Genomic DNA, 27,345 nt, shown 5'->3' with positions numbered 1-27,345 from the left:
AGGCTTGAAATTAGAATAAGAAAAGGGATTCATTTGGCTTATTAGATAAATTTAATTTGATTCATTAATTAATTTGGTTAATTAAGTAACAAATCAAGACACATCATTTTGTCTGAGATAAAGAACTGAAGCATCTAAGTTTCTGACTTACTAAAAAAATTTGTCAGAACTTATGCCAACCTACATAATTTCATACAAAGATTGATAAATTTGGTGGGAAGCATACTTCCCACGGCCCTAGAAAGGGTTAAGAAATCCATCACTAATTTGATGGGTGGAATTTAGTATGTGGTCTTTACTGAAAATTATATCAGATTTCGGATGAAATTCATCAACAGGAAAACACTCTGTTCCATATTATAAATCCGGTTATTGTGTCCATGCGTATGTAATAAAAAATAACTGAAAAACGTACCGAGCTATATGAATGAAATTTAAAATGCGGTCTTTGCATAAAAATTATAAATCCGCATAAAATGTGGCCGAAAGTACTCAATGGCAAAAGGTTCTTTTCCAAAAAAACGTATTCGATTCACTTCATTTTATGATAGAGTTAAAAAAAATTAAATTATATCTTGAAAGTATGTATAAGAGAAAAAAGATAGAGGAAAAAACCATCCTTATTTATTATTTTTTTTTCTAAATTAACTCTTTCATTTACGAGATATTTTATCAAATCTTATTCTACTATTATCTCAGGCTTTATCTTCTATTTTGTTGAAGTTAATGAGAAAATATAGAGAAATGTAAAATAATCGTCTGAGAGATTAGAAATAAAATAGGTGAAAAAATAAGTATTTTTTTGTCGTATGAGTTAATCAGGTATTAAAAAATAGCATAAATGCCCTAAATTGAAAAAAAATTCCATCATTTTCAACAATTTTTAAGCAAGATTAACACATATTTTTTTACGAAAAAGAATAAATATTATTACCACGATTTATGCTTGTGTAACTGAGTGTGAATGCGGAACCAGAAGAACGCAGACTGGTAGGTTAGAGGAAAAGTACTAAATCATTTTTATGTTATTTTCCTCGATTCGAAAGTCATTTTCCAGTAACTTAAGTCGAAGTGATCTAATGCGCATAATACTTTAAAAATTTCGCTTTCGGAATAACGATGCACAGCGGTGGGAAATTTACAAAGCAGCGAAGCGCAGTTTGGAAAAACGTGTGCGTCTGACTTCGGGAAAAAAAATCGAATTCCTTTTTTTGAAAAATGACTAATGTCTTTTTAAAGTGGTCTTGGGTAAATAAAAATAAAATGGTAAAGAATGTTTGCATTTTAAGACGTGACTTCGATAAATTTAATGTTTTAACTTTTTTGCATCGCTAGTTTTTATGCTAATGTTAAGACTGCGAGAAGTAAACGTCTGTTAAGCACACACATATTTCCATGCTAAATGAGAGAATCCTGAAATAATAAGGTTTATGTTTATGTCTAGCGTACATAAAAATGTCTTGATTTTTTAATTGAATGTAGGCTTATTTTTTTTTAATGTTTTCATTTTGATACTAACTTTCTTACTTCGAGTAAAGTTTTTTTAGAATGTTTATTATTAAAGTTGACCAGGAATAAATATTCGAACTAAAGTTAATTTAGTTATGCTTTCAGTTTCACAAGAATGCGAAGGATACTTTAGGACCAACTTCTTATATTTAAAACGTCATCTGATGACAAAGAAGACATCTAAATGGGCACCCTTCTTTCCAAATTTCCATTCCACACCAACTGAAGGAATAAATACCGGAAATTGCAAACATCTATGCATTTGGGAATTAACATCAAATACCCATTCTTAAATATAACTGTTTTGTAGAAATGTTATTGAAAAAAATTCGTAGATCCTAACCTCCACTGAAAAGATATCGGGTCATAATATTATCTTAGGCTTGATTCGTCTTGTTCGCAAGCATTAACAGTTGCCATTCTCTGTGTAAAAATTTGGATATTATAGAATTTATGGAAAGAATGCTAGTCAGTAAATTCTACCACATAAAAAAAGCTTCCTATTTTTAGAAGTACATTAAAACATTAGTAAAGGATTGTTCTATAATAAATTGATAAATAATTGTTCTTTACTTAGTGGCACGAAAGCTACTGGAATATTTATATTCTTTTTTTATGGCATGCTATTATGTAAATGAATAAAATCTCAAAATTCTTTTTAAAACTAATTTTGAATAATTAGTTACATTTAAAAATTGCTTGAAAATAACCTTAAATTTTAATTAATTAATTTTTAAAAAAATTTAAAATACCCTAAATAATTTTGATAGTTTGTTTTGATGTTTTTGAGAAAAAAAATATTAAAATTTAATTTAATGTTAAAACTTTAGTGCTGAATTTTTCCAATACAATTATTGTATTACAAGTACTTTGTTATACAAACGAATTGAAATTGACTCAGTTTTGAGCAAACACTTCACAAATTGTGCATACTTAGATACAATTTCTAACAGCGGCCACGAAGTGTTTGGCATACTGGTTGTTTCCTAGCAGCATAACTAGTTCAAATTCTGGCCCTTCCAAGGAACCTTAAGACCTTTCCTTTCTTAAATGTAAATATAAATAGTTCGATGGCTTTTGTGAGTACATACTTTTAAATATGCGATTAATTTAAAATGCCTAACTGTAACCGTAATCAAATATGGGGTATAAAATTTTATATAATTAAGATATTCCAATTACCTAACTCTTGAAATGAGTTTTATTTCCATTTTGAAGGCATAATTACCTCCGTCGATCTTGATTTACAATAATATCATTATTTCCCCGATTTCGGAACCAAAGGATAATAGGTTCGAAATTAGATTCACCTCGGAAGGTCTATCATGTATGTACCTAGTGTATGCTGAATTCGTCTAGAAGCAAACATATTTCCAATGATGTGATGTTTGAAGAGAACAACTTAGTACAAAATACAAAATTCATCATAAAATAGCTTTCTAACAACTTCAAAACAGGGCATTAACCAGATAAAACAAAACTTCCTTACATCAGTAAACCTTATATAAAAGTGAGTTTTTCGCAATTTATTCTTATTTTTGTATGCCTTTGATCATCGTTACTCTTTTACTTTCTTGTATGCATAGTATAACAAAATTATAATAATCATCGAAAAATCCGAACTCGAAATTTTGAGGAATCCTTCGTTTTAGACCTCCCCCCTCTAAAACACATGTTTAGAAAATGTCATTCTATCTACCTGTGACAGAGATAACTCAAAAACACTTTGAGCAAGAGGGTTGAAATTTGGTATTCAGTCTGTACACTAAATTTGTAGATTTCTGTCAAATTTTGAGCAAAATCTGTTCAGAGAGTGTCCGTCTTCCCGGTTGTTCGATTATAAGTTAACATGATAGCTATAAAATGAAGGGAACTAGATAGATAAGATTCGGTATAAATATATAGCATCTATATTGTAGACACCTGTCAAATCCTGAACCAAATCCAACAAAGGGTTGACTGTCTGTCGATTTGTACTTTCAGTAACATATAAATACAATAATTCAAAAAAGCAATGACTTCAATATATCAAACTTGGTATCGGATTTTGTGACTACAAGTGCAAGTTTTGTGTCAAATGTTTGTTCAATCGGTTGGGAAAAACCTGTCTAAAATACAAATTCGATTTGTGGATACTATTAACGCATGCCAGGGATTAAACTAAAATAATTTATCAAGGATGTCACGATAGATTGAGTAAAAAGGCTAAATTCAGGCCAAAAGTTGTTACTTTAACACATACGAGAAACTAAGATACGTAAAGCGTTATCTAGCATGTCACATTTATTAGACGATAAGGGAGAAAGTTTTGGAAAGACTATTCCCTCTAGTTTTTATAGTTTTCGTATTTAACCTTTAGTTATACTCTCTTAGTTTGTTGTTTTACTTTCTCAAAAACAGTGAGTTCCATGGCGATATTAATTCATGTTCATTAATGGGAATTTTCCTTTTTAAAAATGTATAATGATTCAATGATACAATTCTTTAAGAGGATGCCCAAATAAAATAAAATTACAGAAAATGAAAATACTGAATACATTTCAACAATTTATTTTGCCTCCATATCATCCTTTTAAACATAAAGAAACTGTTGAAAGTCAATGGCAAACCATAATTTCTTGGCCAAACACGCCAAGTCAAAATGAGCAAATTAATTAATGAAACTACAACTTTTCCTTCGTGTAACTTTAGCAATGTACACGAATTTTCTCCTTTGGCGTGACATCTAGCGCCTCGGCGAAAATTAAATCATTTTGATTAATTAACGAGTGGTTGAATTTGGTGTCGCCACAAACATTTACTGGAAGACACATCCGGTAATTGCGTGCCTGGAGTCCACGAACCCTCCAAATAATTAATAGGACCGTGAAGCACGCTGAAAGCCTGGAAGTCATGATTCCCCTAATTACGGCGTTCATTGTCTTCGCTTGATGTCTTATTTTATGTTTTGGTAAAGAATAATATAATCTTTTATGCAGAAAGAGTTGTATTGCTTCTCTAAGAAAAGAACAATTTTCTGAAATAATAGAGCAATTGGTCTTTTATTTTTCTTTTCATTAAATTTTGAGCGGTGTTTTCGAATTTTGAGTCATTGATTTAAACGATCTTGTTAAATTTTATCATTTTTAAGGACGGTCAATGTTCGAATTAGAATGGAAGCTGTTCTAGAGTGAAAGGGTGTTGATTGGGTGATAGTCAATCTGCAGGAGACAGCTCCACCCTGTCCGACCTGTGGCCTCGTTGGAACAGTTTATTGCTCGATAGATCATCAGTTTTTCCGGAAGTTTCGACAGAACGATTTGTCTGTCTGATTTTCATAATATTTATTTAGTTAAAAAATAATCAAAGAGCTGTTATGTTATGCGTTTGAGAACTATTTTTTCAAAGAAATTTAATAAAAATATTCAGTTTATTTAAACTATTTTTTATTATTTTCAAAATTTTTTGAAAGGAATGATTATTTATGAGAAAATATCTATAAATATTTACTTAATTAAATTTGACCTAATCTAAATTTTCCAGGTCTATGGATATTCTCTTTATATTTAGTTATTATCCTTATCTAAATTATATTATCTAATTATTAGCCTTATCAAAATTTTTCAGGAGGATTATATGGATATGCACCATATAATCCTCCAATTTGAAAAGTATCGTGATAATAATTTAATATCGATAAATTTAATGAAAAATCTGAAATGATTGAGAGAAATCAAACTTTCCACTTCAAGTTTAAATATTTTACTAGAATTTCTTTTATATTTTAATTAAGTATAGATTAAAACGTATTCACATAAATTGGCTATGCTTCGCACACTGTAATGTTAAAAAATAAAATTATATTTAAAATAGATTTTTGCAGACGATACGGTGAGCATTTTTTTTTTTTTTGTTAAAATTTAAGACAAAGGAAAAAATGCATAGTATTCTAACTTTTTTGTCCAAATTAATACGTTTAAATAATCTGTATTGTCTGAGCAAATTTATTAAACTTTTCATGTATTTAAAGCTATATCGATATTTATGAGGCACTGTTGTTTCTAACCAATAACATAATGAACTTTTCTTATTTCATTTTTAGTAAATAAAGGCAGTTATTTGAAAGACGTATAAACAATGCTTTACTTTAAATCGATTAATTCAGAAAATATGTTAGGTTTCTCATTCAGAACTAACAAGTTAGTGTAATGATGCAGCAAGTATGCTCCATTGTTAATTTACAGAAGAAAAAAAAAGACATGTCCCTAAACACAATGTAATTGAATAATGGAATATAATACATAGTGTATCTTGTAAGCCGATAAAAGACGTAACGTTAAACACAGCATGGCTAAATGATTTAATTTAGTCCATATTACATCTTGCAAGTGAAAAAAGGACGTAACGTCAAACACATCATGGTTGAATGATGGAATATAATCCATAGCCCATCTTTCAGGTGATAAAGGATGAAACATCAAATACAGCCTGGTTAAATTATGGAATTTGGAATTAAATAATGGAAAAAATTGGAATTGCTGGAGAAAAAAGCCGGAACGTCAAATAGAATATGGATGAATGATGAATTTCAATAGATGTATTTTGTAGAAGAAAAAGATTTAATGTCACAACAGAGCGTGACAGATAGCCTACGTAACTATATTTATTATGTGACTGCACCATTACGCGAAATGACTCCATTAACTAAAATATCCCTCCTACCCTACATTGGTGCAAAATCTAAAGTACATACTGAATCAAATGGGAAAAGCATTTTATTTGAAGAATTTTACGATGAATTTCTTACTTTCTAAGGTATTCCGTGTTTTTATTTTAAATTTATCACAGTATCACAAGAAATAATATAATTTAATTTTCATTGTAGCCAGAAACACGTTGTAGACTTTTCCCTTCGGCATTTAAAATGGTACTTTGATATTATTACAATTATCAGTTTGATTTTTTCTGAGAAATTTGCGTATTAGTTATTACTCAATCATTAGGAAATACGCAGAAAACTCTCATTATCAGTCCATCTGTAAGATCTGACGGATGAAGAAAGATAAATGTTGAAATAAAGAATGCTTTTTATTACATCAGTCTGAATTCAATTAAGCATGAAAGACGGCAGCAAGCAACCTCAGAAAGGATGTCTTTCTCTTTATTTAATTTCAGATGATTGATTAGATGCCTTCTTCAAACAAATCAAATTGTATGAATTTGAAAAAAATATGTTCTGCAACTAGTGAAGAATATTTCTTTGGAATAATGAACCAACCATTCATCGTTTCATGCCATTAATCATTTTGTTTGATGGAAAAGTAATTAATCACCATTTGTTTAAAAATAAGACTTTTTTTTATCGATTTTTTAGTAAGTGAGCAACGAGGTTATAATATATGCTGACTCATTTTTAATTTATTAACTATGAAATCGTACTAATATATTTAATTTGCACTTAATAATTTTTGTTGCTTGATTAACTGCTTTTAGATTTCTATTAACGATAACTTAATTTTAAGGTAGGGAAACTAGGTTAAAAAATCGATTTTTTTTTTTTTTTTTTTGAATTTAAGAAATTTTTTTATTTAATATTCTTAATGTTGAAACAAATTTTTTTATTAAATCGTTAAAATTTTATATCTATATCTTTTTTTAGAAGTTACATTGATATTTATATTTACATTTCATACATTTTAATGCTATTTTACATCGTTATATACTATTTTCTCAAATTTCAATCTTTAGTAGAATTCATAAATTAAAATCTACTGCGTATTTTTAATTCAAATTTAGTATAATTATTTCTCAATATGTTCTGCAGTTACTAAACTAGACAGTAAATAATCTATTCAGTTATAAATATTTTATAGTTGTTTTAACGCTTCAGAAAGTGAAAAAAATTGTAAAATTTTATGTAATTTATCAGTTGAGTCCCAATATTTAAAGAATGGATAGAAGTACAGCTTATCTTTTAATTCATGAATTATATAATATGTCTTACACTATCTGCGAAATGTTAAGCAAATAATTTGATAAACTTCTAAACGTAAAGGTTTTTGCTTTATACCTCTTGTTAACCAAAAAAAAGCCCTTTTTTCCAATTTAAAAAAAAACATTACATTACAATTACAAAAAAACATTATGAGATGAAAAGTCTTCCATATCTGCTGAATTGTCATACCATTGTCAATTCACTACTGATATTTCTGAAGAAATAATAATAAAATATTTATTCAAATACAGAATTGGTTCTAGATGTAGTGTTGATCGATCATATATTTTGAAATTAATTCAACAAGGTTTAAAATATGAAAGCACTCAGTCATTTAATGAATGCATAAACAACAGTTAAGTAATTTATTTAAAATGAAATAAAGTTTCTCTAGTACATATAATTTCTTAAAAATTTTCATCGTTTTTTGAAAAATATATTTTTTAAAAATAATAATACATACGATATTTTATATTGATTGCTTCAGAACTTCAACGTAAACTAGAACAAAACCAGCGGAAGTGGTTTCCCTAAAACGTTCTCGCATATTTTCTAACTAACTTGTCAGACCAGAGAGCGCCTTACTTGGCTTTGGCGTACAGTAGGTACGAAATATTAACTTTTTGAGTCAATTTAACATTTTTTCTGAATCTATCGTGTGCTCCTTAGCCAATTATTTGACGATTGATCCCTGACATGCGTTAATAATATCCACAAATCGAATTTGTGTTTTAGACAGGTTTTTTCCAACCGATTAAACAAACATCTGACACAAAACTGCACTTGTAGTCACAAAATCCGGTACCAAGTTTGATATATTGAAATCATTACTTTTTTGAATTATTGCATTTATATGTTACTGAAAGTACAGATCGACAGACAGTCAACTCGTTGTTGGATTTGCTTCAAAATTTGACAGGTGTCTACAATGTAAATGCTAAATATGTATACCGAATTTTATAGATCTAGCTCTCTTCGTTTTATAAACATCGTGTTAGCTAACATTCGAATAACCAAAGAGACGGACTTCTTCTGAACAGATTTGACACAAAATTTGACAGAAATGTGTAAATTTGGGGGAAAGACCATATACGAAATTTCAACCCTCTGGCTGAAAGCGTTTTTGAGTTATCTTTGTCCCAGACAGACAGACATTTTTCAAAAATGTGGTTTTCGAACTCAGAGAGGTCTAAAGCATGGAGATACATCGAAATCTCGAGTTCGAATTTTTTGACGATTACTTTACTTTCTCTATACTACGTATACAAGAAAGTGAAAAAAAAAGAAGCTCTCAGGTACTATCAATTTGATTCACAAAATGTTAAAGTCTAAAAATTTCTTCTTTAATTTTATGTTAAATCAAAATAAAGAGCTTTCATGTATTATATAATCAAATAAATCTCCAAGCTTTTATACTTAAGTTGAGCGAAATTGCACCTAATGATTTCATAATCTCTTCTAGATTGCAAAAAATGTTTACGTGATTTAAAAGGAAGCATACCATTTCTCTTTCACACATCTATTTGAAAGATTTTCCCTGACTCATTTCCAAATTATTAGTTTTGGAACTTCTGTGTTTAAGCACAACAAAAGAGGCTTCCTGTAATTTCAAAATCCCAAGGCTACAGTAAACACAACTGGATAAATCCAATTTCCTCCAGTCCCATTTTGAAAAGCCTTATTTATTTTTTTTCTCACTTCGAGTGCTTATTACTCGGACTAATAAGGAAAATGAGGGCTAATTGTTACATAAAAATCCCAAAAGGTTATGTCTGGTGTGTTCATTCTTCCACGTGAGGAGGAAAAGTGCAGGGCACACCTTTCACTCAACCTCAAGGACTTCCCACTCAAGACTTGTCACATCAATAACTGACTTTTTATGTTTCTTCACCGATTTTATTCGGCTAAGCAGCGTGGGGTTCCTTTTTATGGAATCAATACACTTCTGGGAGATGAAATAAAAGAGAAAAACAAGTGACCATTTACGTGGTGATAAGAAGCAGTATGAAGCGAATCATGCCCTTTTTTGTTACTTAGATTTTGGATGGAGAAAAAAAAACGTTGGTTCTTAATTCACTAGATCACAGCTTTTGTACCAAATTAGAAGATATAATAATAAGTGATGCAACTGGGAAAGTCATCATCTTGTATTGCCTTTTCAGGCCAGTTGGAATGGTCTCTCCGAAACTTTCTCGCAGGCACTGTAATAAAGATGTTATCCCAGAGAACGCCTTGCATAGCATTGGCGTACAATAGTTACGAAATATTCACCTCTGGCTTGAATTTAGCATTTTTACTGAATCTATCGTGTCATCCTTGGTGAATTATTAGGCATTTAACCCCTGACATACTGTTAATAGTATCCGAACAAAGAATTTGTGTTTTAGACACGTTTTTCTCAATCGATTGAAACAAAAATTTGATGCAGAAATACACTTGTAATCGTAAAACTGCGTACAAAATTTGATGTATTTCAATCATTGCATCTTTGACTTATGGTTTACATGTTTCTAAAAGTACATATTGACAGATAACCTACTTACTGCTTGTTGGATTTGGCTCATAATTTGATAGAGCGTCTAGAATATAGATATTGATTCTATGCATCAAATTTTATCTATCTAGCTCACTTTGTTTTGTAGTTATTGTATTAAATTATATTCTAACTAATTATATTTGAACAAACGGACTTCCTCTGAACGGATTTTGCTCAAAGTTTGATAGAAATCTACAAATTTAATCGAAAAGGCTGCTAACTAAATTTCACCCGTCTAGCTCAAAGCGGTTTTCAGTTATGATGTTCATAGACAGACAAACGGACATTTTCAAAAATGTGTTTTTCGAATTCAGAGATGTCTAAAACGTGGAGTTTTGTCAAAATCTGGAGTTCGAATTACGTATACGTTTGTCCCTATACTACGTATATGAGAAAATAAAAATGAAACCTTTCATAGATCCATTTCAACTATGTTTAATATTTTTAATGGATTATTAAACTAGAATAAAAACTGGGAAAAAGGAACAAAATCTGTATTGATCAGAATTGCATTTTAAAAAATTAGAAAAGTTGGAATGAAATTTTTAACTTTCATAAATTCATTCAAGAGTATTGAATAGTCTTTTGAATGAATTAATAAGTTTTAAATAAAAAAGTGACATAATGACATAAGTGAAACATTATAATCGAAATTTAAATAAACAACTTTGATTTTACAAATCTAATGTAGTAAGTACAAATTCATTTTTGAGTAATACCTTTAAATTTTTTTAATTACTGCTAGTATGTTACAAAAAATAATTAATTACATAAATAATTAATTTTAATAAATTAATTATTTATATTAGTAATTATTTTTAATAATTAATAATAATAACTAATTATTTCATAATAATAATAATTTCAACAATTAATTTTTTTAATTAAAAATTTTCACAAAAGAGAAAAAAAATGTTGTCTTTATTGCATGCATGAAAGTAGATATTTAATAAAACGAGATATTAGTTGCCAACTGAAGTGCTGATTATTAGTTAAATACAACATTATGAGTTGAAATTAAGTTAATTGAATACTTTTTTACTTAAATTTTGATGATGAATTTGGTAAGATCGACTATTTTAGCATTTCAGAGTATATCTTGACTGGTCTTCAGATATGTGGCCGCGCATTGTCCTATTGGAGGATAGCTTTGTCTTGTCCCTTTTGGACTATCGCCGTTTTTCTTTAAATGCTTGGCTAAAACGCATCGACAGTGTTCGAAACCGATTCCCTGTGATGGTTTCATTCGGTTTCAATAGCTCATAATATATCACATCTTGCTGGTTCCGCCAAATGCAAAGCATAACTTTGGCCCCGGGAGCATTGAAACTACTCACGACATGTTCTTTCAAAAAGGGCAAACTCACCTTAAATACTTGAGAGCATTCGATGCACATCAATCGCAGTTTTCTTCAAATGGAAGCAGAAAATCGGAAATTCTTATCTGATTTTAGAATAAATTTATGTTTCAAAAACAAATCAACGCCGGCGACCTTGCATAGGTGTAGCGCATCTTCCCCGTGATCTGGGCATCCCGGTTTCTATCTGAGAGGTGTGTGAATGTGCCCCCCTGTAAATTGGGGTTCTGCAAGCGAATGTGTGAGTTTCAACTTCATATGAGCTAGAAGTCAGACTTCTGCCCTCGGGTCTTTACCCTCAGAAGCCACTGCACCCCCTTCCCGTGGTAACGCGGACGCGACATCATCAAAAACAAATCAACTAATGTGATGCCCTCATTATGTTGACAGATACCTAAGCTTACTGTGTGGCATTTTTGATTTGCATATTTCGACCAGCGTTTACTGTTGTAGCCATCTATAGAAAAATGTCGAAAGAAAAGTTTGTTGTTTGTTTGTTTGTTTCTTATGGCACTTGCCACTGACAAGCCCGCTGTTACGACGACAGCGATTTAAGCCTGAGGGGGACGTCTCTTATTTTTTATAGCAGCGCCAACTACGGCCAAGAGTACGACTTTGCCACTCACGCATCATTCATTCGCTTGCACAACCCCTTTTTACAGGAGGGCACATTCACACATCTCACAGATAGAACAACAGAAGAACAACCATGCCCAAACCGGGACGCCCAGATCACGGGGAAGACGCGCTACCCCTATGCCAGGACGCCGGCCGAAAGAAAAGTTGTACGCTTAATATAAATATAAATTGGTACTGATAATGATCATTTAAAATCAGCGGGAGTTTTCTACACAAAACTTTCTTGCAAACTTTATAATAAACTTGAGATATCAGAGAACGTCTTGTATGGCATTGGCTTACAATAGTTCCGAAATACTAACCTTTGGCGTAAATTAATTTTTTTATTGAACCTGTTGTAAGATCCTTGGCGAATTTTTTGCAATTAATCCTTGGCATGGTTTATTATTATCCAAAAATCTAATTTGTGCTTTAGAACGTTTTTCTGAACCAATCTGAACAAAAATTTGATACAAACTTGCACTTATAGTCACAAAATCCCATACAGGATTGAAATTTGATATATTTTAGTCTTTGGATTTTTGAGTTATTGCTTTTACATGTTTCTGAAAGTACAGATCGGCAGACCGTCATCCATATATGGATGTGGCACAAAATTTGACAGATGTCTGCACTATAGATGTTAAATCTATGTACCGAATTTTATCTATCTAGCACATTTTATCATTTTAACATAAATTCGAACAGCCGGATAAAAGGAATTCTTCAAAACAGATTTTATTCAAAATTTGATAGAAATCTGCAAATTTGATATAAATTTCAACTAACTCAAAGCATTTATGAGTTATCTTTGTCACAGACAGACTGAAGGACATTTTCCAAAAATGTATTTTTCGAACTCATGGAGATCTAAAACGTTTAGATTCGTCAAAATCGAATTTGAATTTTTTAACAATTACTATACTTTCTCTATACTAAGTATTCGAGAGAGAAAAAAATAACATCACTATGATTTGCTACATTTTAGATTTGCATTATGCAGACTTGGGTACGCCGTACGAAAGGTAGAATATCTCTTCTTAAATTTAACACACGAAGTGTTGAAACTGATACTACTTTATTGGCATCAAACAGAGAGGCGCATGCGATCTGACAGCAGGAAAATAAATTCTTATCACCGCAACTTTGATGTAACCCACATTTCGCAAACAACAATTTTGAAATGTTTTTGAACACGAGTCTTGTATTACGTCATAACACATGAAAGTTATTGACCTAAGTTGACATAAAATGGAACGACCGAAAAAATTTATTATTTAAAATGATTTTATTTTCATAAAAAGGAGACATAATTTTTTATATATAAATGGTTAGAAAATGAAGGGATTCTATTAAAAAGTATATTGTAAATGGATTGTGTTTAGAATTATTTCATATCAAATAAATCAATTGCTTGCTGGAATTGCAAATTGTCTTTCAACAATCCAGCATTTATTTTATGCATCGTCAATCTATTACTTTCACGGTAGGTGGCGTAAACTAGTTTCAGAAATGCCATGAACAGGAATCACGCTTATGATTGATGAGGTTGCTTTTGCTTTCTAAAACTTCATGCATCAGAGTTATACGAATATCATGAAAATATGTATATTTCACTATTAATTGATATACATTGAATATAATTGACTCCTAGATTAGCCCATAATCATTAAATTAATTGTTATATAATTTTTGTTAATCATCTGTGTATGATGTAATTATTAAAAAGTTTTTAATTTCTGTGCTAAATTAAATGACATAAATATATTTTTGATAAAGGAGTTTTTCTTGACGTAAAGATCTTTTTGGATTCATTAACTCGTTCAATTAGAGTGTGGTGAAAGCTTATAAGACAGTTAACTGCTACTCTACAAAAGCAATTGCTTTTGTATTGTGGTGTGGTATAGTGGTTTTGTATTTGTAGCGTGGTTTTGTATTGTGTGGTTGTATTACTTGACTGCAAACCACAAGGTCCCAGGTTCTATCCTCGCTCCATTCAATCCTCTACATTGATGACCTCGGACGATGAAACTTCAACCTTCGTACAGCTGTTGTGGCGCCATCTACCCACAGCAAAACCAAAGTCGTCAGATTCACTTGACGCAGCAACCCAAAAGTCGTCAGACCTCACTTGACGCAGCAACACAAAGCCGTCAGACTCACTTAGCTCAACAGCAACCGCAACACTCACCCACACACGCTCGCCATGACGCTTGACTCTACTCAAATGGGTACAGGCGCATTAGAATCAACAGCTAATACATCAACACTCAACAGCCATATCGTTCGTCTCACCTCCGACTCATTGGAGGGAGAGTCTGTGGTGAAAGTTTATAAGCCAGTTAACAGCTACGCTACACTAGCGATTGCTTTTGTATTGTGGTCATGTTACTCGGCTGCGAACCACAAGGTCCCAGGTTCTATCCTCGCTCATCACAATCCGCCACAAGAGCAACAGTTATTTGTTGGAGTTTGGTTATGCATAGACAAGTTTAAAGTATTAATTTCAAAAACATAGAAGGGAAAAATTTTTCAACGGCTGCATATTTGTTGTTTATTTGGATTTTACAAAGATTTTTCAATTCCAGAGAACTTTTTCAGCTGCCTAAATCAATTGTATTTGATGTAACCAGAAAGATTATCAAACTTTGGCTCAAGTGTGCGAGGTTTAGAGTTAGATGTGGGTTGAGTTGTTAAATTCCTGGATTAGAATTACTTTCTTTCAAATAACAATAATTAATTAATTTTAAATTATGAGTCTGTTTTCAGAAAAAAAAAATAATTTGGCCATTTTTTATGAAATAATTAAAATGTAAGTTAACCGATGCAATGTTAAATTTTATCGTGATAACAACAACAAGGGCACTGACAGTATTAAGGATTATGAAATATGCAACATTATTCATTGGCCATTTGAAATTTGAGTTGATGTTTATCAAATATTAATAACTAATTTAGTCTAGAGGAGTGTGAAATTTAACAGTTGAGGCGTGGTTTTCGAATGTCATTAATTTCTATTACAGTTCAAAAGATAGTGCATAAATCAAGAACAACGCCCACTGCGGAACTTCAAACTAGTGCAATAAGATAAATAAATAAATGGCATTTAAGAAATCATTTATAAATATCGCGTCTAAAATGAATCATCGTCGTCATTATTCTCATGGGCAAGACGCTTACTAAACCAATGTCTTGATTTTTGTTATTTTAATAACTTTAAAATGTTAAATGCAGTTGGAAGTGGTAAATATTTTCTGTTTCAGAAATGTTAAAAAAGTGACTGTAATAAAAAAAACATTTTTAAAAATATTTAAAATTAATAAATATTAAGTTCAAAAAAATTACTGCATAACAATAATGTTTTATGAATCCATTTCTGATTCATAAATATTCAAATATTAATAATTCCTAAATATTATGGGCTAAAATTTTGTAAAAACCAAATCCATATATGTATGAAAGAGAGACAATTTATGAAAGCTAAATACAAAAGGTCTTATTTTCCACTCCTTCGAGATAATCGTTGTTCAGTGAACTCATCGCCTTATATGCAAGAATAAGTGAAGAGTAAGTCTCGCGTTTGCTTAAGACATTGAAACGAACATTCAAGCATGAAATGAGCTTAGAAAAATGCGTTTCTTTTTTTTCTTTTTTTTTTCCCCTATCTTTTTCCCCCCTATCTTTTTTTTCCCCCTATCTTTTTTTTTTGTTTTGCTTTGTTTCTCTATTAAAAAAAAACAAGTAGCTTCTGAAGAAAATGTCTCCTTATTATTTTTATTATTGTTATTATAACTTTAACTGATGTAATAAAACTCACATTAAATCTTTTTTTTTTAATTTTTTTACAACTAATATTTTTTTTAACTTAGAGGAAAAGTAAGGTACATTTGAATTTAATTTTTTTTGTCTTGTTTTGTTTTTGTTTTTTATTAATATTTATACCGATTTGTTGTAATTTATTAATGACAAAGTTAAGCAATATTGACTAAATAGAAAAACTTTAAAAGAATGTCAATATTTAAAACTAAATAAATAATTTTGCGTAATCATTTTTCGAAATTCTGAGCCAAAGCTATTATTATTATTAGTATATGTGTTTTATTTTGCGTCAAGAAATGTTGAAGTCATCGTATCTCTTATAGCATACTACATAATGCAACTCAAACTTTTTTTGTAATCAAACTGATCCCATTAGGAAATCAGCTGGATTTCGTGTTTATAAATGTATATATCACAGAAAGCCTAACAAAATATGATAACTAAATAATTAATAATAGTTTTTATAATAATTTACATTAGTAAATATTCTTATATACTATCAAATATTTATATTGTGGTCAGTTAACAGCTACGCTACCAGTGCAATTGCTTTTGTATTATGGTTATATTACTGGACTGCGAACCACAAGGTCCCAGGTTCTATTCTCGAGCATACATATCCGCCACAATATTTTATTATGAAAAAGCCATTTTGAAGCATATTTATATATCATAATTGTTATATATATTTATTAGAAAAAAAGTAAGAAGAAACTCGGCCTCAATATTCAACCTTAAAGCAAAATTCAAAATTTTGCATAATTTTTGAGTATGAATGCTTCAGATAAGGTAAGTTTTTTTTTTTTTTTTTTTTTTTTTTTTACCTCTCTGACTTTGAAAGAAAATGCATCTCCATTTCGATGTGATTTCTCATTAAATATCGAGAACAAATTCTAAATGTACCCTGATTAAAGATTCATGAAGTGTGACTCAAAGTAGGCAAGCCAGAGAAGGAGATCAGATTTGTCAAAGTTTAAGACCAACTCTCGCACCATAGTTAATAATGCATAACATTATTTTTTATTTTCTTCTATACGAAGAATACAAAGAGAAAACATTATATTTAAAAAAAAAAAATCGAATGCTAGATTTTAAAGAATCTCCACGTTTCAGATTTCTATGAGTCCGGAAAACACATTTTTTGAATTCAGTCTGTTTGTGTATCTTAACTTAAAAACATTTTGAGCTAGACGGAGGAAATTTGTTATGTGATCTTTACACCAAGTTTGTAGATTTCTATCAAATTAAAATCCATTGACGGCGCATAGTGAACACTATAACTTTAAAACATAGAAAGCTAGACAGATGAAATTTAGAATGCGAATTTAGCATTTAATGTATAAATCTATGACAAATTTAATTAAAATTGTCAAAGAGCTAACCATCTGTTAGTCTGTACTTTCAGATGCGTATAAATACGATAACTCAAAAACCCAAATGCTCAAATCGATGAAATTTGGTATGTAGTCTTGTTATTAAAATTGTGGCTCTACATTAAATTTGGGTTTCAATCTGTTAAAAAATTATTAAAAATTGTGTGTATATTCGATTTTTTTTTTTTTTTTTTTTTTTTTTTTTGTTATATTACGAAGCATAACACTCTCAACTCCGAGACGCTGAAAATAAAAAGTTAAATCTCATGACGTTTATATTTTTATCGAAAACTTCATAAATTCGCACTAGGAGGGGATAACACTTGTGGCGGTTGAGATGAGTGAGTATAGAACGTGGGACTTTGAGGTTCGCAGTCCAGTAACATGACCATGATACAAAAGCAATTCTTCGTGCAGCGTAGTTGTTAACTGGCTTATAAGCTTTCACCACAAACTCTTCCTCCAGTGAGTCGAACGATATGACTGTTGAGTGGTGATGTATTAGCTGTTGATTCTGACGACTTTGGTTGCGGGTAGATGGTGCCACAACAGCTGTACGAAGGTTGAAGGTTCATTGTCCAAGGTCACCAATGTGGCGGTGAGATGTATGAGGATTGAACCTGGGACCTTGTTGGTTCGCAGTCCAGTAACATGACCATGATACAAAAGCAATTGCTCATCCAGCGTGGTTGTTAACTGGCTTATAAGCTTTCACCACACACTTCTGTTAGAGAGTATACGAGAAAGTTGTAAGCGACCATTTCCACTGATTTTAAATTATATTAGTGTACGAGCGACCGGCATTCATTAGAATATCAAGGTGTTTTAGGCAAAATATGCAATATGAGAAATACATATACCTTCTCTAGATATTGCATATAATATGTAGGCATTCCATAGAATGGCAAATGCCATTTAGTTAAATTATAAAAAAAAGGATCATAATAAAAAAAACACGTATTCTACTCAACTCTAAACCCGAATAAAGTGTAAAATGCAAGAGGCAAATTCTAAGCCAGAGACGAGGCTTGCAAAGTCACTTGCTTTGCCACGTGATATTCGAAACGAGTGATGATGTAGTTAATTCTAGCCGGTTTGTCCTTTGGCAAATATTTGACACATTTCATAAGCATTTTATGTAATGCCAAGTGAAAAATCGGCGAAGAATTAATACTATTTATAGAATACTTAAGAAATGCGTGAAATATTAATCTTCTCGTACTCTTCCTTAAAAGTGGCGAAGCATTCTATTCATTGCCGTATTTCAAACTTTTCCGATAATCTATATACATATCTGATAAACTAACATATTGCATTTCCATTCTAGATTTCATTCTATTTTTAAATAAAGCGTACAATTTTACTTCCAAATTTAGAACAGGAAATCGACACACATTAAAATGTGATATCAGATTTAAATAAATTAGAAATTAAAAACTGAATCCTTCTGAATATGATGAAATATGATTTTGTAACATACTGACATAACCTTCATGTCAGAGAATAATTCTTCTTCCATGTAATTGAAGGCCTAAACACAAGAGCACGTTGGCAATTTAACAAAGGTTATCATTGCTATACTTTCCAAGATTGATTGTTCTCGCAACGTCTTTTTTATTATTATTACCAGCTCTACGTTGTGAATCTCGAATAGAGGAAACAGTTATGATTGCGCAAAGGCCGTTTCAACGACTGTTTTCCCTCTTCGTTTTGTTCACTGACGATTTTCACGAAGTTCCAGTTAATTCCTCATATCACACAATCCAAAGCAGCCTTGACTTCGCTTGCTGGCCTTGATTATGATGTTTCCGCGCGTCTGGTTTGATGAAGTGGCTCGTCGAGTTTTGCATAAGTTTTAACAAAGCTTGATTGAAGTTCCATGTGTTGAAAATGTGTAATAACTATGATGCAAAATTAAATTAATTATTATTTAATGTTTCTGAAATATTCATTACTAGCCGCTTTTGGCGACCATCCGGATCGCCAACCTTAATGCTCGTTAAAATTTTAATAATTAAATATTTTATGCAATTCCTACTTTAATAGCTTCTTCATCAAAATATTTTAAAACTTCAAAATTTGATAGTCATATAATTCACTCATTATATTATAAAGACCTTCAGTCATAACGTAATATGTATCTCTCTCTAATTTTCTGTTAGCTCCTGCAGAATTTATGCTTTAAATTAGAGTGGAAATGATTAATCTGCAATTAATATAATAATATTTTTTACTGAAACAAAGCATTTTTTAATAATATGATTACTGATAACAGAGTCACTGAGCGTTTAAACTTTATGGGCACTAAAGAATATCTTTCTTAATTTATGTAATATCTCAAGAATTTGTCAACAAAATTGTCTCAGATTCATCATGAACAGATCGATTAATTAACAATGTTTAATTTTAAATGCATCAAACACAAAGAAAATAAACAGAATCGTTTTAAATAATCGGTCAAAAACAGGTAAAAACTACTTAAAAAATGATGTACTTAAAACTATAAGCATATACAAAAATTATATATAACTAACATATGTATAATTTAATTAGAAAAGCATACAGCTAACCTAAAAATAATTTAATCAAGTTCTCATCCGTTGGAAATAGCTGTCAACAATCAGAACACAATGCGCCAGTTAGGGTAATGCTATGCAGATTACAAATTTTTGATTTCCTTTATTCTGTTTTATTTTAATTCAAAAGTACTTCAGAATGAATCTGAAGGATCGATTAATTAACAATGTTTAATTTTAAATGCATCAAATATTAAGAAAATTAACAGAATTGTTTGAAATAATTGGTCGAAAAATGTTAAGTCTAATCTCATTAGAGTGGGGGGGGGGACTGAAGCCTTACTCATTTGGCGGTGGGGAAATGATGATTTTTTTGGCGGGTAAGTTAGTTTTTAATTAATAATTAAAATTCTAATTAAAAATTCAAAAAAGGGACCCCAGGTGCACATTCCCGACCTCCAAATTTGGTAGCTGTAGGTCAAATGATCTGGCCTGTAGAAGGCCAACATACACACACACACATTGAGCTTTATTATAAGTATCAGTTATTCGCCTTTGATGATCAGCTGGTTTGCAATGGATATTGGTTATATTTAATTTCAGTTACATCGTTGAGATCGTATCCATAATTCCGCCAAAAATAATCCTTTAGCAGGCGTCTATTTAACTGGCTTATAGATACTCTTTATAACCTTCCAAATAACATTCAGTTAAACTGTCATAATGTTCACTTGAGTAAAATATACCTAGATTTTTATAAGCTGAAATTTGATACTTGCATACGAATTTCTATGTATATAATATAAAATAAACAGTTCAAAGTAATTTCAAAGATGATTAAATTGCTTGTTAACAAATACAAAGTATGCCGGCTACAAGTTTTGAAATATTGTTGCTGATTTCCAGAAATTCAAAGGAAGATATAGTCAAGGGAAACGAAGGTTTAATGCAAAACTATCATAACTACGAAAAAACATCGCATGCTAAGTAAACTAAAAAAACATGTAGTATTCATTCAATCCTGCTTTTCCAATATCTAATTTCAATAACTACACCTTAAATTCTTCTTAAGAAAATTTGAGTTTTTTCTTCGGGTAATAGTTTGTTTTTTTTATTCAGTTACGTGTTGGTTTTTGAAATTCATATTCATCTTTCTTTCAGGACAGAATGGAGACATCGTTTTACCACAAACCTACGTGGTCAAGTACCTGGGCAGTCGAGACGCTAGAGGCCTTTGGGGGATCAAACACACGCGACATCCTGTGGACGAATTAGTAGCCGCCGCACGATCCCTACCACCGGGTACGACCTTGCCTTATCTACGCCTGGAAGTTTCAGGGAAAGGTGTTCACCTGTCAGCGATGCCACAAAACCAGAACCAGAATTTTGAACCTGGACTTTACCCCATAGAGTCTATCTCTTATGGCGTCCAAGATCTCGTGTACACAAGAGTATTCGCCATGATCGTCGTCCGAGATGGCGGTAACATGCTTGAGAAGCATCCTTTCTTGTGCCACGCCTTCGTTTGTGACAGCCGGCAGAATGCCAGGTCACTCACTCTCACACTGGCAAAGGCGTTCCAGGACTATTCCAGGTCAGTGAAGGGTCTGCCGCCGCCTCGGAAGTTTGCGATCGACCTTAGAAGTCAGGAGGAGATACAGGCGGATCTGGACATACCGCAAGAGTCGCATGCGTAGCGAACCATGAAATTGCAGCAGATCTTTTTCTTTTCTTTTTTATGAACTGACTGTATTATAAGCGTATGTATGTTTGTCATCCAAGTTACTGAATAGAAAAAACCAGATGACGGGCTGTTGTTAGTTCTTTTCGTTTAACTGGAGTACACTTCTGATGCTGTAGCAAAGAAAAAGAGACGAACTTCAGTCTGGAAGAAGTAGATGTTCTGTGATGTAGGATATAGAATACAATCGTACCTGATTATAAATCTTAATATATGAAATTAATACTTTGGAATGCTTAAAGCAAGGCTTCTGAATCTTTGGGTCATTAACTTTCAGAACATTTTCACTAATATATTTTATTATTAATGGTCAAAATGGAGAGAAACTATCATGACTTTTAATGTTTCGTTTGATTTGTCAAAAGAAAAAAAAACTCCAAATTAATAAACTTTTTTTTTATTTATCGTTGTTAAAAAGCTCGCTTTTTTTACCCCATATATGCACAATTTAAGGTCATAAAAGTTTTTTTAAGTCACAAAAGGATCGACAGTCTCAGAAGCCCTGATTTAAAATAAATTAATTAGAACATTCTTACTAAGCACTCTTCCAGAGACTTTGAATATCTTTCCTTTAGGCATTTAAAGACTTAGGTCTTTTATGAAGTGAAAATCCTTTACCGCCTTTTCGTGAATTCTTTGAAAGCTTCTAGCGAGAAAAGATGTTGTTTCAACATTCACCTTGGCAGCTGGCTCTGTTTTCACCTCTTTATAATTCCAGCGTTATCACGAGAAAACGTTTGGAGGTAATCTCTTTGAAATATCTTGAGGAAAACGTGGTTATTATTTATCTCACAAATAATCCTTGGAAATTCTTAAAACTTAAAATAATATTACCTCACAAAATTTAAACTGAAAAAGTAGAAGTAAAGTTGAAAAGTAGTTATAAGTACAAAAATTAATCAAAATACTGAACCAGATATTTAATAAATTTCATATATTTTCATTTATTAAAAATATTTCCGAATTAATATTTAAATAAAATTTTAAATTATCTCTTTCATGTAACAGGCATATTTTTAAACATATACACAGGTTTTATTTTCGATTTTCGTGTAATGTTTCTTTCTGAGCGAAAATTGGAATAACGCAACTTTATTTCTATATAAATAAAATAAAAATCACATAAATATTTATACATTGAACACTTTTTAAAATTTTGTTGCGTAATTAAAGTCTTTGTTTCTATCCGTTGTTTCGTTTATCGTTTTATTGTTTAAAGCATTTAGAATTTTTTTTTCAATCTTTGAAATTTTATTTTTAAAAAGGTCGTAATAATGCATCAAAAATATACATTATTTACTTTTATTAGTAATTTTTGTTGTTGTTAGTAGAAAATTGACGTTGTTAAATATACAATATCTTTAAAAACAGAAAACAATGCGTTGCCGGCACAGAGCCAAAACTTTCTGAACAAGAATGCTGCCAATTATTGATTCTTCATACGAATAGAAAGAAAAAAAAAACCAAAATAATAATTACTAAGCAAAAAAAAAAAAAAAAGAATAATTTATTTATGGATTTAAAAGAATTTTTACGATGATTGTGAATTTAAAATTAACATATCCTGATCGTTATAACAATAATTTGATTCCCAAACGATATTTTACTTCATTTTAAATACGAATATATAAGTTTAATGTATAATGCTTTAGTTTGAATTTTTTATTCTTGTATTTTGAATTAATATTAACATAATTTTGTATTTCATCTGGGAAATTTCACTGACGTGCTAAAATGATGTATTTTTTGTTATAAAGTTTTGATGTTGTTTATATTGCATTTGAATTTATAATCTTGAATCATACTGCAATTTCTGCATCTTCAAAACATGTACCAAAATAGGAGTGGCATTTATGAATATGTATTGTTGAAACTGAAATTGTACATATAAATATTTTAGCATAATAAAACTTTGAGATATATTTGTTTTAAACAGTGTGATTTTTTAGTATTTCTTTACTTATAATTCAACTTTTTTTAGTTCAAGTAATCATATCTGTAATTTGTATTAAATTAGTCCCTAGACTAATTTAATTCAAATTTATTTATATTGTAATAATGTTAAATGAATATTCTCTCTAAATATCTCGGTATTTATTTTTATTTTAAATCAAGCAACAGAGCTGCTATAAACATTATAAGAGAGTAAAATCAGAATTTTTGTTTATTATTAGATATTTTTGGGAATATTTGAAATCTTGAATTTTATCTTAACAATCTTGAGAATTTTCATTTAAAATAACTTTAAGATAAATATTAAAAGTGTCAACATATTTAGAATAAAAAGATTTTTTTTTAAATATATATTCAGATTTTGAGCATTCAGTTAACATTTCAAAGTCAAAAAGAAAGGAAATGATTCAAAGTCATACAATGCAGAGAATTCTGATTAATCCTGCCTCAATATTTAATTTCTAAAGTTTGAGATTATACTTATATTTGGAATGGAAGCATGGTAATGGGAAATAATATTTAAAAACTGGCGCTTGTTTGAGTCAATAAATATACTGCTGAAAAAATTATGAAATCTAAATTCTTATACAGTCCAGCCATCCTATTAGCCATATTTAGTAGCATTATCTTGCTACTCTGATTTATTAACAAAAAAAAATCGATTTTTATAAAATTAAGACTGAAAGAATTATGAAGCTCTAAATTTTCATTTACGCCATTTCAGCGGAATGGCGTAAAATAATGCGAGAATTTGCGAGAAAAATCTGCCAATCAACTTATTTTGATTTTTTAAGATGACTTCAAGATTATTTTCAAGAAATGACTGCTTATAAAGAATACTTATAAATTTGTATTTTATTTTTATCGACAATGCTTTCATTTATTTATCATAAAAATGAATTCTATTCTACATTTAAATTTTGATCGAAAGCATGTGCTTATCTCTAACAAAATCAACTATTGAGAAACTAACTTGGAATTAGAAAAATTAACTATCCATTCTAATCATGATTTATTGGACCACGAGTCAACTGTATAATCTATATGCTGATTTTACAATATTATAATTGTTTTCCTAGTCTATACCGTAGAACGAATAATAACCTTATCTAAATGTTGCAGATTTAGTATGAGGATACCCTGAAAAATTTTGTTGATATTCTAAAATGACTTTTATTACTGCAACTTTACAAATGAATTTTTACCCCTTTTTAAATCAATTCCAACAAAATTATTTAGTTCTTAATTAGATAAAGGTAACTGAAATTCTAAAATAACAACAAAATTTTTTACTCATAAAACTTTTTTGTATTGATGAATATTCATCTTCGAATATATCACAAATAGACCTGCGTAGATGTAAAATATTTTGCGAAAGAATGAGCTTTAAAGTCTTGGTTGAGACATCGTGAAATTATAAAATAACAAGAAATTTTTTTCTCTTAAATATTCTTTTTAAATGGTGAATATTCATCTACGAATATATCACAAAAAGATCTGCGTAGATGTAATACATTTTGTGAAAGAAAGGGCTTTAGAGTCTTGGTTGTGACAGAAAAAAAAAAACTGTTTTTGTTTTCCTTTTTCACTGTAAACTTTCTGGCCATAAAGATGAATCATTACGTGACTTTAAAAAGCTTGAAAGAGTCATATATCATTCTAGAAAAATAAAGAATTTTAATGTTTAAAAATGGAACAACGCAAAATGAAATATTTTCTCTCCGACTTTGTGACAGGTGACTCAACAAATAACTTTTAGGCGTCAAAATGCTCATTTTGAAAAATATTGCTCTTTCACGGAGAATAACGTTGCGACGAAGTTTATTATTCCAGTTTTAAGTTAAATTCATGCTGGTAAAATCTGTTACAAATAGATGCATTGTCGATATTTCCTAAAATTATGGACTTCAAAATTTCACTGTTAATTACTTTAATTTTTTCTTTCTTTTTTTAATAAATAAAACTTGGTTAATTCGAACGTTTTGAATTCTAATTTTTTCCACAGTTCATTGTAATTTCTAATAAATTAATTTTAAAATACTGTCAATAATTCGAACTTATTGATTGATTCAAAGCTGTTTGTATTCATTGTTTTCTCATCTCTTGGTTTTGCATGCTTTCTAGAAAACTACCCGTTTTCTTAAGTTTCAAATTATAGCTTGCAGAGCATCTTAAATTCTTAAAACTAAAATAATACTCCAAGCAATTTAGAATTCCATCGGCTTGTTTATTCTTTCAACATAACAGCGTATATTACAAGCATTGCCAGATTCCAGAAGGTTTTTCAATTTATCATCAGCTATTATACAAAAAAAGAACGAAATAATATTAACAAAATATGTTTATCAAATTAAAAATCGTTTGCTTTTATTTTTTAATAATATTTTAACAAAATAAAAATAGTAGCAGTTATAAAATGTCTGAAAATGAATCGTCTGCTAAATGTTTATTAACAGATTTAGATTATGATATTTACCGAATACTTGGGAAAAAGTCTATTCTGTGATATATTTATTTATTTTCTGCATCTTTCAAGAACATAAAATCTATTCTATGATATATTCACCCTCTCCTCTTTTGAAAAGTATTAGTCTGTACTTTGGTATGCTCATTCAGTTACATTAATTTTGCTTTTTAACTATAATTAGTCCTAATGCGAAAATAAATGAATATTCTGTAAGAAAAATTCAAACTGTAATATATCAAAAAAAATTAACATGTATACTGGTATAATATCCTTTAAATATTTCAATTAACGGTAAATTTTAGACCCAGATTTTCATATTTCAAATATAAATCGAATCATATATAAATAGAACTTTTATAGTGGCTCAACCAACGTCTTATTTAACTTTCTTCCTGTAAGTCTTCATATTGGTATTAAAAATATTTGCCAATCAAAACGCTTTTAAGCAAAACAGAAATTATCAGAATGATTACAGTATGTTACATACGTTTTCTTTTAGAATGCACGATTAAGTTATTTCATAGAATTCCTAGTTACTTGATTACATAATTTACCATTATTTATCAGTTATTTTATAAAATAACTGATCACATTCCATAAAATGATGGATTTCATATTTTCACAATAACATATACATTCCTCAGGTATTGTTTATAACAACACCTAGATATTCTATATCATGAGAAATGCTAAATATGAAATTCTTAATTAGGTAAGACAGGAAATGAATTTAAAGATAAGATGTGCAATATAAAGAAATACAAATGTTATTTAAAAAATAGTAGATTAGAAATATTTTATTTAAAATGCGTAAAGGAATATAAAAATTATACAAAATGAAATTTAAACCTTTCTTATTAAAGAAAAGAAAATGGCCATGAATCTAACATTAGAAATGAAAATTTTATTTTGAAATGAACTTAATTTTATATCTTAAAAAAATAATCTGTCATGCATTTCATACATATAGGTTTTTAATTTGCCATTGAAGTAAATGCCTATAAAATGTGAAAAATATTAATAATTTCATATTTTGTCTATAACTACCAAGGTATTCTACAGAATGGCAGATTTCAAACTTGCCAGTAATATACATACGTTAACAGAAAAAATTGTCATAAAAGTATTAACTATGGGAAACAAAGAAAACTGAATAAAAAAATTAAAGATACTACGTATTTTAATAAAATTTTCTAATTGAAATTTGTTCCTTTTAGCTATTTTTTTCTGTATTTATGGTAAAGAAACTCTTTTACTCTACCGCCCTCCTGTTCCATGATATCAATATCCCCTGATGCTATCTTTATATAGGAATCATAAATCACTGATTTGCAATTTCTATGTTAAAGATATTGTTCACTGTTCCTCTGTTTTTCTGTTCCTTTTTAAGATGTAAATTTTATGAAGAATGTTGTGTCTAAATTTATATAAAGAAAAATCTACTATTCTTGAAGCAGTCTTAACAAAAGAATCACAAGCCA

The 27,345-nt window shown here is 29.9% G+C and overlaps 1 protein-coding gene across 2 annotated transcripts in view; it reads left to right on the top strand.

The window, feature by feature from the left end:
- The window catches only part of LOC129981933 (low density lipoprotein receptor adapter protein 1-like), a 73,868-nt gene extending 50,513 nt beyond the window's left edge, over positions 1–23,355 (top strand). For both annotated transcript variants that reach the window (XM_056092990.1, XM_056092991.1), the window contains exon 2: positions 20,865–23,355. In XM_056092990.1, coding sequence (XP_055948965.1) covers positions 20,865–21,400 — 536 coding nt within the window. In that variant the 3' untranslated portion in view covers positions 21,401–23,355. The remainder of the gene's footprint in view (positions 1–20,864) is intronic.
- The last annotated feature ends 3,990 nt before the right edge of the window (positions 23,356–27,345 follow it).

Source organism: Argiope bruennichi, chromosome 8 (assembly GCF_947563725.1).
Source record: "Argiope bruennichi chromosome 8, qqArgBrue1.1, whole genome shotgun sequence".
In the NCBI taxonomy this organism is placed as follows: domain Eukaryota; kingdom Metazoa; phylum Arthropoda; class Arachnida; order Araneae; family Araneidae; genus Argiope; species Argiope bruennichi.
The sequence above is the reverse complement of the archived record's forward strand: the minus strand, read 5'-3'. Positions and strand labels throughout refer to the sequence as shown.